The sequence below is a fragment of the Protomyctophum parallelum genome, assembly GCF_964188405.1.
Source record: "Protomyctophum parallelum genome assembly, chromosome: 21".
NCBI lineage: Eukaryota > Metazoa > Chordata > Actinopteri > Myctophiformes > Myctophidae > Protomyctophum > Protomyctophum parallelum.
The window spans coordinates 27,012,830-27,025,371 of NC_139713.1; the positions used below are offsets into that span (position 1 = coordinate 27,012,830).

Genomic DNA, 12,542 nt, shown 5'->3' on the forward strand with positions numbered 1-12,542 from the left:
AGATTGATCAAAATTATCCCTCAGCCAGCTAATATCACACCAGTTAAAGTCCCACTGTTGTCCTTCATCCTTGACCTCATACCAACCTGGTCTTTGCCGAAGAACATCCTGTATAGTAGGTAGCATACCACATTTATAGCGCACACACGTTTTCCCTTTACGCTCCACTAATGGTTTCTTCTTATGTTCTTCTACCTTCTTCTTTTCCTTTGTCTTAGTTTTACATGTTTGTGACATTTGAAAATCAATGAACTCAAATACAAATCTTAAGACATTAAAGTTGTTACTTGATACTGGTTAGGAACACCTGGAGCTTGAGCAATACCTCTATCTCTATATGCCTCTATTACTCTTATCTCCACATCCCCCATTAGTCTGCCCTACAAATCCATATATAGGGCGATTGTGCTCTTACATCACACACACACAACGCAAACTGTTGCCGAACAATGCTGATTTGCACAGCTGAATGTGGCATTGTATGCCCCCAGATTTGCGTTTACTTCAGATTTCTTTATCCCAACAATATAGTGAGGATTAATCTGTAATGGTAAAAGTGGTACACACAAGGATACCAGTTGTCCGGCTTGTTTAGCCCACCGATTATGAATCGCAGTATTGTCATTATCTAATGGCTTGTTGGTCTTTCAAGAAAAACTGGATTCCATCATTTCCATCACTTTGCAGAGACTTGAAATCATGTCAATTCATGAGACAAATAAATAAATAAAATATGGAGCGATTTGTTTAACAAAATAAAGACCAAGGCAACCATGTGTCCTGGGGTTGAAACATTTTATTCTGTTAGGAGATATATTATGTACATTAAAGATCGTTTAGATCAAGTGCCACTTTTTAAGGTTCAGGAAAAGAAAAGCTGAGGATGCAATATGAATACATTGACAAAACTATACTTGAACAAAAGCCCAAAGGAAATCACTCAAAGCTGGAGAGGAAATTCAACACAATCTGCTTAAGTTTTGCATCTGCATCCTCTGAGATGTTGCCATCAGTCCTGCAATAATATTAAAGGGAATATTAAGAAAACAGAATATAAAATTGATATTAACAAATAAGTTCCAACATTTTAACAGTCTAGAATTACATTTATTTTTTAACTTACCTAATAGTCGCCAGCAACTCTTGGTGTTGACTTAGAATGTGTTGGAGAAAAGCTTTTTCAAATTTGGTTATCTTGCTAGGATCCATTTTGTCCAAGTGACCCCTCACACCAGCATAAATGACTGTTACTTGCTCCTCAATAGCCATAGGACCTGAAACATTAAATAAAAATCACACACGTGTGAACTGAGTGGTGCAATTCCCCCCCCCCCCCCCCCCCCTCTCTCTCTCACTCTCTCTCATTAGAGACACTACCCCTCTCACTGTTTCTGGCGCCCCCTACTGCTATTATTAAGTCAAATACTCGTGCTCACACAGACACACACACAAACAGGTACGAGGACATTGCAAGCTGGTTGTAGGAGTGGTTGCACCACTCAAAAAAATGTTTACTTATAGTATTAAATACAAGTCATAACAGGTGGGTTTCCATCTACCTTTTTTTGTTACTTAGCATAATAAGGAAACTTGAACGTAAAAAACAAACCCTAAAGAATCTCAAAACAAACAAAAAAAGTCATCCTCGGGGCCGTGTAGACGGAGACAATTTATTACTAATGATTCAAAAATATATTACTGAAACATGTTTTTATTTTCCATGTAACCTTTTGTGATTACTCACTTAAACCCTATCCTTAGTTGACCAGATTCCCAAGGGCTCTGTACTAGGCTCCCTCCTGTCACTACACTGCAGGTATACAGTACAGTCCCCGAAAATAACAGCAAAGATTAAAGTTTCATCTCAGACTCAAGACTAAAAGTCTGTTTGAGTCAATTTTTTCCCATGCGACTCATTTGATCATCACAAGACCCGGTGTTTTGACCAATGTGCTCTTTTGTCAAGGTGTTTTCTGAAGCATCTGTAGCGATGAATCTACTGTAGATTCTACAGTATATTGTAATCACCTCTGTATGTGCAAATACTTACAGTACTGTCCCTGCTTTAGCAGCTCCGTCAGGCGAACACCACGATTCAACAACTGCTGAGTAGCAGCATCCAAATCAGAACCAAACTGGGCGAAGGCCGCCACCTCACGGTACTGGGCCAGCTCCAGTTTCATGGTACCAGCCACCTAAGATAAGATGAGTCATTACAATCCATATTGGACCACCACTTCACCACTGGTAGATAAATGAGCAAAGGCCAGCAGCGGACTAGAAGTCTGAACTAACCTGCTTCATAGCCTTCGTCTGAGCAGCAGATCCCACACGTGATACAGAAAGGCCCACGTTGATGGCTGGGCGGATACCCTTGTAGAACAGTTCAGTCTCCAAGAAGATCTAAGCATAAAAACAAACCACTTAGAATTTCTACCAGTCAGGTATTTCACTTTGGATGAAACTATACTTTCTTAGTGATTATTTTGTCAATTACTTTTTTTATTAAATCGAATGATTGAAAGCACAATTTATTTTATAGTCTTTTTATTTTGTATACTAGGCCGGTGCCAATTTGTACATTGAAACACATACCTGTCCATCTGTGATAGAGATGACATTGGTTGGAATGTAGGCAGACACATCACCAGCCTGGGTCTCAATAACAGGCAGGGCAGTTAGGGAGCCACCACCAAAGTTGTCATTCATCTTGGCTGCTCGCTCCAACAAACGTGAGTGCAAGTAGAACACATCTCCAGGGTAGGCCTCACGGCCAGGGGGGCGACGCAGCAACAGGGACATCTGACGGTAGGCAACAGCCTGAAGAAAGTGAAGAGCAACGGTCAAACTGTTTGAAACTACAGATTATGCTATTGTCAATTAGTGCTCACCCAATTTGTTCAGTGTTTCCACTCGGCCAGTGAGGAGGCCCCACCGAGAAAACGTAGCACCTCTATCCTACTCTTCCCGTTTCAACACTCCCCACTGACAGGCACTGCCCCAGCCCATAGCGCTGGACACATAGCCCTAGAGCAGCAACAAAGATCACCCTTCATGTTCAAATGCTGCCAACTAATCATAAGAAAGGAAAACTGTGCTATGGCTACAGTTTTAACACTTACGGTATTAAAGTGGTTTAACAAACCTGCTTGGACAGATCGTCATAGATGATGAGGGCATGCTTGCCGTTGTCTCTGAAGTACTCTCCCATAGAGCAGCCAGCGTAGGGGGCCAAATACTGCAGGGGGGCCGCATCAGAGGCAGTGGCAGATACCACAATGGTGTACCTCATGGCATCAGCGTCTGTAAGCCTCTTCACCAGCTGAGCTACTGTGGACCTCTTCTGGCCAATAGCAACATAGATACAATACAGCTTCTTCTTCTCATCCGTTCCGTCATTGAAGCGCTTTTGATTGATGATGGTGTCGATGGCAATAGCGGTTTTGCTGCAGTAGAAATGTATAAGGCAAATATTCAGGATATTTCATTTCTGCTAAAAAGAAACCTCTTGAACGCCACAAATTAGGTACATTTTAGCAGACACATTGTTCCGTTTAATCCCATTCAAAAGGAAAAAACAACAAAAAACGTGAGATTTGTGACATTGACTGTAGCAGTCACATTTCGTGGCTGCTATGGTCAACATAGTAGGCATCTCTGATTATCAATCTTGATTATTATCATTTAAAATGCAGTCAAATGGGATAATCAAATCTGACATGTTGGTTTTAGGAGGAGTCTTTCAAGTGTTAATGACAATAAAGCCATGTCCCTTTCCCGCTGACAGCTTTTCAGCGAAGGCAAAAGGAGTGGTGGGACTGCTGCTATGACTGAAATCCAGTGGTCCTCATTCAAGGGTATAACTTACCCAGTCTGCCTATCGCCAATGATAAGCTCACGCTGTCCACGGCCAATGGGTACCAGGCTGTCGACAGCCTTTATGCCAGTCTGCATGGGCTCTCTCACAGAGATACGGGGGATGATACCAGGTGCTTTCAGACCCACACGCCTACGGATGCTTGAGCCAAGGGGACCCTGGTAAATACCAGCATGACAAATATCAGTTAAGTTAATGCTCATGGTTGGCTAGTGGCTACAGAACAAATGTACCGGTAATAACAGAATGGAATTGTAAACTAGGATCCATGAAATAGTTGTTTTATATAATCCTCTGAAATAGATCAATGCGATTTGAGATTACAGCATCATGTCCTGACCTTTCCATCAATAGCATTTCCCAAAGCATCGACAACACGACCCAGGAGCTCGTCACCAACAGGAACATCCACAATGGCGCCGGTTCTCTTGACAATGTCCCCCTCCTTGATCAGTTTGTCATTACCAAACACGACAACACCAACATTGTCTGGCTCCAAGTTCAGAGACATACCCTGGAGAAGAGAAGGCACGATAAGAACAGGAGCAATGACCTTTATTAATTTACTGTGATTGTTGCTTGGCAGTATTGTATGTTTCACCTTGAGACCAGAGGAGAATTCCACCATCTCCTCAGCTTGCACATTTCTAAGGCCATAGACTCTGGCAATACCATCACCAATGGACAGAACACGACCAGTCTCCTCCAAGTCAGCACTGATGGAAGCTGCCATGATCTTATCTTCCAGCATGGAAGACATTTCAGCTGTACCTGTTAACATACACCCATACACTGTTTAAATAACATACATTCATGCATGCACCTGGCTGTTGCACCACATCAAATCACTGAGAGGCTTTCTATTTACCCATAAGCAGTAGTGTAATGGTGATTACACGTTTACATTACCGTTCCCCCACGGGAACAGTATTTTAATGACGTGCACAGAATAGCCAAGGAGGCATTCTTGTTACATACAGACAGAAGTACTGTACCACAATGCTGTGGTGCTTTTATACCGTTCACTGGTAAACCTGCTCGTGAATCTAGGGGGACGTGTTCTAGACTCTCTAGAGTAACCTTGCACGTAGAAGAATTACTGCTGGAATGCTGTGGAGTCACGTGTAGTGACCAAAAACCACTGCCCATAAGAAGTGTAGACTGTTATTTCGGCTATAATGGACATTCTGTTTTCTTTCAGTATTCAAATAGCATTCGACTAGTAAAGGCTATTCTTTTTACTTAAAATCAACTGGTAAGATGTTTATTCTTATACCAACCAAACCAAGACAATACTGTGCATGCATACCTATTTGAAAACAGTGTATTCACACAAGAAGACAAGATAAGATAATTTTGGTCACAGGATATTAGAGACTGATGGGTATTTAAAGTCATTTCGTACACAATATTTAAAATTTTAAATGTAATTTAGTCAGCTTTATGAGAAGGCGGTGGAAATGGATTGGGCATGTAATCTGTAGTGGACAACATCACCCCCATAAAAGAGGCCGACCCAATAACACCTGGCATAGGACAGTGAGTGGAGGGAGAGCTTAAGACCCTGCATCACATCTGGCCGTTCTAAAAAGACACTGGCCCAGAATAGACAGGAGACGAAATCCTTTGTTGCTGCCCTACATGCCAGCCGGCATAAAGGGCAGTAAGTACTATCTGAACATTTCTATTGTCAATGCAACAATGTTAGCGCTACAGCTGTGTAGCGCCATAAACCTGAAGTTGGCACCTGCGGTTTACTACTTATTGGAAATAACTGACCCGTTTTCTGTAGCCATGGTCTGGTGGTGTGCAGGTTCTTGACTCCTACACATGCTGCAGCAGCATTCTTAGAAACCTTTTGAGAATTTAAAGAGAGGTAGCATAAAGTGGCATATAAAGTATTGTTTACAATACAAAGACTTGACATCACGTGATAATATGTAGAATTAGTTGTCCAATAGTTAAAGATAATCGTGTTAATTTCTTACGAATCTAGGCAGAAGCTAAGCCCTCTGCACTTGTCTTATATGGCATTTCAAAACAATTGGGATTGGTAGCTAGCTACAAAAGCTTATTCCTGCCCCAGTCAGCAACAACGTTACAACGGGTAGCAATGAGAAACAGTTTGTATCCAAACTTGCAACAAAACAGCCAATCATTTTAATTTAAATCTTGTGTTTTAAAATTACTAGGCTTACTAATACAAGGGATCTCGGGGCCCCAGGAGGTCCTTTGTTGGGGGATCCCAAGCTAAATGATTGATAGTTAGGTCATTTGTACACTAACTTTCAAAGTTAAATTAACTCCTAGTCTGTAACCTAGTCCTAATGCAACAGGGTCCAAAGTGCGGCCCACCACACGTAGGCCAAATGCGGCCTGGGGAAGAATTTTAAGCTTCATACGTAAATTGTATTATGAACTGTTCGCCCCACTGTATGGGACCGTATTTTTACATTGACGTTTTTTATTGACCTGGGCATTTCCCAGAGCATAATTTGTCAGGATTCATTGTTGTCTCATTCTGAAGGGGTCAAAGAAAGGCTATTTTGTCTTTACCTTGCATGTCTGGTTAAATTTGGTAATGTAGTTGGCCCTTGGGTGTTTTCATATTTTCTAATATGGCCTCCTTTGAAAAAGGTTTGGACACCCCTGTCCTAATCTAATAAATCTATGGTCCAACCTATTGCATATCAAACTGGTTGGCATGGATTAGCCTGGCTAATAAACCGATTTGAGTCTGGCTTATTATTAGCCAGGCAAGTCATGGATATGATCCTTTCGACCAAAACACACGGTAGGTGGCAGTACAAAGCAGCATGCCCTAAAAATATGCCGGCCCGGTGACCGAAAAACAAGAGCCGTTATCGGTACGAGATGTTATGTAAAACCCTTGAGATCTGCCGCTGAGGCCCTGATTAATGTCAGATAAACACAATGCTACAACCTGAATAATGATGACACGCGCACACACTCATATAACGTTATATATGTAGTAAACATGACCTTCAAAGCGAAATGACATTCATAACCATCAACGGGATTATGTTCACTGGCATACTCCCCTGACTGACCCCCCACTATGTTTATCACCTGTCATTTTAAGAGAATACTTCATATAATACGTATATTTTATGCAATTTTGTAGACATCTGCAAGAAAACTAAAAAGGGTAAATTAATGTTGAAATTATTAGATGCAATATGGCCGTTTCTATCCATTCCTCCTCGCCATTGACTTCTGGAAAAGACTCGAACTTCCTTCACAACGTCGTTAAAGTTCAGCAAAAATTACAACAATGAATGACAACGAACGAATGCTTACAAATCCAGCCCGACGGGGCAGATTGCGGACCAGAGCCGCTGCGACACGAACTGACAGCATGCTGATGTCGTTGCAGGCAGCTCCTCTCCTCCACTGACTGACAAGTCTGACAACCGGCCTGGAAAGATGGAGGACAGGCTTTTATGAATGAACCGGATATGCTTTGTCAGGCACCGAAAACCAGATCTCGTCGCGTCGTTCTAAGCTTGTACGTGGGCTATATTTTAAATTCCGGGTGTTTATAGATTCATTCAGTTCTTCAAACTGTATTTCAGATGATGGCAAATATAGCCGTGGTGCTGGTGCAAGACATGAAACAACACCGATAAGATACAAAGCAGTAATACTATGGCTGTGTGCTAGGGCTCTAGTGATGATTCCCCATAATTAATAACAAGTACACACGTGTCTAGACTAGAGTGCAATCAGTGCATTCTGCAAATTAAAACGTGTGCCTGTGTGTAGAGATGATTTAAAGAAAATCTCACACCATAGTGAAGTAATATTGACAATTTATTTCAACTGGACCAAAACCAGATTGCATGTGTAGCCTATCAAGCAATCTCATCAGTATACTGTATCTTTCTACAGTATTATACAATTGTTAAATTGTTTGGCAATACTCAAGCAAAAACATTTCTCAGTGAAATGCATTACAGGATCTAAAGAGTAAGTAAGAAGTTTAAGATAAACTTCATACATCATAATTCCAAGAGACAAGATTGAATAAATTGGAAATTACTGCAACTTTGTATCTGTCAAAACTGAAAAAAATAAACCATACATATACAATCTCTGGGATCTCAGGCATGTCATAGTTTAAGGACTCAATGACTTAAAAAAAATGTTCAAAATCGTAACCGTGAAATGAAATATGGAGACAAGGTTTCTGCCCGACAGACGAAATACAGTATGCATGGCAACTGGTCGATCCAGGAATGATGGCATCACATTCAAAGCTTTGGCAATTAATATAAAACAACCACATATTCAACTGTAAAATGGCTTTGGAGAGAGAAAGTAAAAACTATCATACAAAATGTTGATGACAAAAACACATGACATTTCATAACCCACAGTCACAGTCAACAGTCATAACCCACCCCCCAGGTAACCTCGCCTCACCAGGCTTTCCACCACCTCGGAGGAAAGCCTGGTCTCTGTTTCAAAAGCATAGAGTATAGCATATCTATATAAATATATATACTCTAAGTTCAAAAGTCTGTATCATCCGGGCTTGAGCGGATGATATGGTTACGTCATGTTGTATTGTTTTGTAGTCGCCAGACAGGAACAACAGGCTCCCTTATTGAGAGGGAAAAGGAAGTTGCCGCCGCCTGTTGTTCCTGTCTGGCGACTACAAAAGAATACTACAACATGACGTAACCATATCATCCGCCCCGTCCCGGATCATTATACCGAAATGAAATGGTGCACAGGCTACCCCCCAGGTTCAATCTCAACCCCACATACTGAAAATTAAGAAATAAGCAAAAAAAAAAGGCATGCTTGTTGTTTATTAAAACAATTAAACATCAGCATAAAAACAGCAATGACATAACCAATGAAAGCATCAAAAGCACAATAAAAAGGTAAACATACAAGTTAGTCAGGAAAACAGAGGCACTCACTGTTAAAAGTTCAAACTACTATTCTATGTTTTCAAAAACAACCAAATACATTGTGTCCATTGGTTAAACCCAGATTAACAGTCCCACTGTGTAGTACCACCGAGCCAAATTAACTACTTTTAACCATTTAAAAATCAATTGGTGATTAGTGATTATTCTATCAATTACTTTTCAATTAATCAACAAGTGTGTTTTTTAAATACATCAATGAATCGATGTGGGAAAAAAGTACTAATAAATAATCACTAATAATCGGACACACAAAAGGAATCCCACACCTTCCTTGCAATCCCACATTCCCAAATGAAAGACTACAGAAACCAATGTTAACTAAACAATGAGTGTGTTCATATGAGAAGCTTACATTGAATATCACCCAGCAATAGCATATGCACTCATGTAACTTTAACCAGCAAAAAATAACAAAAAAACATTGAAAACTTTTTTTCTTTTTCTATTTTATGTAAATCTATTTTTATTCTCAATTAAATCGATTTGTGTTCTTAACTGTTGCACCTCTACAAGTCACCTTCATCATGTTCAGTTACTGGAACACAATTTTTAGTTTATCCCCATCTACTTCTTCGTGTACCTCCTACTCTGATGCATCCATTTTATGCACTCTCAGGCTCTTCTGCAATTGCACTTTTTTTAGGACGTCCCCTCTTTCTTGGGGGCCCACCATCAGAGGTGTCTTTTTTCGGCTGAGCACCCCGTTTTGAACCTGCCTTGAGGGGACGGCCTCTGGCTCGTCGCGGGGTTTCGCTTGCGCCTTCTGCGTCGTCGGCCCGGGGGTTTTTGCGTGGCCTTCCGAGCGGCTTCCATACTTTTGGTTTCTTCAGCTCGTCGGCTGACGGCAGAGGGTGTTTCCTTGGCCTACCCACGGGCTTGGGCTTCCTGTTGCGAGAGCCCTTTGGCCGGCCCCTCTTGCCAGGTGTCGTAGAACTGCCGTTAACTTCTGGCTTGGGCTTACTCTTCGGCCTACCCCTTGCCCTTTTTGGGGTATCAGAAGCTGCAGCGGCTTTCGATATTCTTTTGTTGGGGGAGCCTTTGGGTCGACCTCTCTTCTTAGGAGAACCAGCCTCTGACACCTCTGCCATTTTTTTTTACCTGTCAAATCGTAAAAGATTATAAAGGTTAGTTACAACTTGGCTTTCGATCAAGCGAGGAATATATTTTATACTGATACAATACATTTTTATATTGATACAATTATGGGCTAGAACAGTGATTCTCAACCTTTTGAAGAACCCTGTTTAGTGTTTGATATTAATGAAGCCAGGGGCCCCCATTCTTTAACTCTGATAGTGTACAAATGGAACCAAATGTTTCTATACAGGGCCATTGGTTTCATTTGTACATTCTCAGAGTGCATGCTTATTTGGGCTTCCTTCCTCATGTTGTTTAAACCAGTGGTTCTCAAACATTTTCATGTCAAGGACCCCCAACATAACATGTAATTGTCTGCGTATCCCCATCTGAAAACATTTTGTGCCAGAGACCAGATTTGTGTTGATGTGTTAGTCACTTCTTTTGGGCATGGTTCTGGCAATACTGCTGTGTGCTGCTGTGGCAGTGGAGTTCTCAAGGTGGGGTCCCCACTCCCCAGCAAAATTGTTGATAGTAAAGGAACCTATGTTGGAGTGTGTATAAATTTACCCATATTCTGTACACTGAGTTATGGGGGTCTGTGGCTTAATTCATACCAAACTAGAGGTCCTTGATATAATACAAGTTGCAAAACCACTGCTGTAGAGGTAGTGTTGCATGTAATAACTTAGCCCCATATGTGCCCTCTCCCTACGCTCATTCTGTAGCTCAATGAGCGTAGGGAGAGGGAACATATGGGGCTAGTAATAACTGGCTTGAATTAGTACTTGCTCTGTTCAGAACTGTTAATAGAAAACCTGAAGCCCACAATTAGCCAATTACATAATGTTAGGTGTAAAGTAATGTTTTACTAGTACAAAATTACAAAGCAGAAAAAACAAACCACAAGTTATAACCACAAGTCTTAGTACAAAATTACAAAGCGCAAACCATACGTTATAATCACGAGCCTTTTTTTTACCAGTGCAAAATAGGCCTAATTGTTTTTTACCTTAATAACACAGATAGAGTGTAAACGTGCAGCAACGAACGGGCATGTTGCGCTCCGGGTAATCTACAATCGGGCGGGAATGGAACTAACAAAGGGAATTAAATGCAACATAGGGTATATCTCACCTTCAAAATCCCACCGGATTCCGTCACCTTGATTTTTTTAGATTATATCGTCTTGGCCGACCGGCGACCGTGAGATGTTACAAAGGAAAGTCGATGCTATTGTTGTAAAAACAAATCAAACATGTCTGTTTCAAATGAGCAACAGTCCGCTTCGTTCCCCCGGGCATCTACTGCTGCTGTTGTGTTTCCGCCGATGCTCGCAGGGAAAACTTCTTCTATGGTGTTCTATCGCTTGGCATCCATATTCGTTGCATTACCGCCACCTACTGGATTGTGACATCTTAAAGGACGACTTCACCACTTTTCAACCTATCTTCATATAATAGGTCCTCACTAATAATCGTTGTAAATTGGCACGATTTCTTTCTACTCAGTCTGTGTCTCATAGGAGGGCTGTGGGCAGTTTAGAAACCGTCTTCCAGTGACATCATCATTAGGCAGATTATTTTTTAAACAAGTATTTTTTACAAAAATGTTTAGATTTTCATTATCGTGAGAACGATGGCTTCCATTTTTGCATTGCAGCTTTTCAGGACTAGAAAGCCTGCAGTTTTTATTAGCTTGTATTCGATTATGTCACTGGAAGACGGTTTCTGAACTGCCCCACAGCCCTCCTATGAGACACAGACCAAGTTGAAAAAAATTGCGCCATTTTTTTCAAGATTATTAGTGAGGACCTATTATATGAAGATAGGTTGAAAAGTGGTGAAGTGGTCCTTTAACGGTGGACAGTAACAAAGTTAAAGGACCATTTCACCACTTTTCAATTTATCTTCTAGTAATGTTCATGATAAAATAGTTTTAGACACAAACCCAAAAGTAGACTTAAAATAGTCAGACAAACATCTTTACTGCACACTAGCGAAACTAAAAAAGCTTTCTTTGGACGATTGAATCTGTTCTGGAGGAGGCATTCTTCTTAATTGTGTACAAAACACCACACCGCAGCAGTAGCCTACTGGAGCCATAGCCTACTGCTGTAGGCCTAAGTGACAGTGTGCATGGGGCATGCTTACTGTCTGCTTACTGAGGTATAAACAGTTAAAGCTGTCCTGTTGTTATGCAAAGTAGTAGGCACGGTACTTCGCAAAGTGGGGGGGGGGGGGGGGGGGGGGGGGCACCAGTAAACCTAGACCACTGGGTACTTTGTGTGTCTTCGAAAGTCTGGTGACGCGAAGTCGATTATGCGCATCTTCTCTTGAATCTAGGCCGGGGGATGCGTTCTAGCGTGCATGCACATGCACCGTTCCGTTCTGTCCCTGCGCGTGCACGTCAAAAAATTACTGGTACCACGGCGTGGTACTGCGTTTTACGAGCACAACACCACTGCCAATGATACAAATGAAGGCTCTGTTCCACTTCCAGTGTAGCACAGTGGTTCTCAAACCTTTCTCAAACCAGTAGTTCTCAAACTCGACCAGACTTTGGTTGGTCTCGCTTTAGCGCCACACCACGTCATCCACTCGTCCAGGTGCCCATTTGTCCAG

General features: G+C 41.5%; 1 protein-coding gene across 1 annotated transcript; it reads right to left on the bottom strand.

Moving 5' to 3' along the window:
* Positions 1–778: 778 nt before the first annotated feature.
* atp5fa1 (ATP synthase F1 subunit alpha) lies at positions 779–7,324 on the bottom strand. Its single transcript, XM_083794309.1, has 11 exons — positions 7,199–7,324; positions 5,657–5,732; positions 4,479–4,648; positions 4,218–4,391; positions 3,869–4,035; positions 3,146–3,446; positions 2,596–2,820; positions 2,296–2,403; positions 2,051–2,195; positions 1,124–1,274; positions 779–1,015 (listed from the first exon to the last, which is right to left on the bottom strand). The coding sequence occupies exons 1-11, from the start codon at positions 7,256–7,258 to the stop codon at positions 937–939; spliced, it is 1,656 nt and encodes a 551-aa protein (XP_083650435.1). The 5' UTR covers positions 7,259–7,324; the 3' UTR covers positions 779–936.
* Between the last annotated feature and the right edge of the window lie 5,218 nt (positions 7,325–12,542).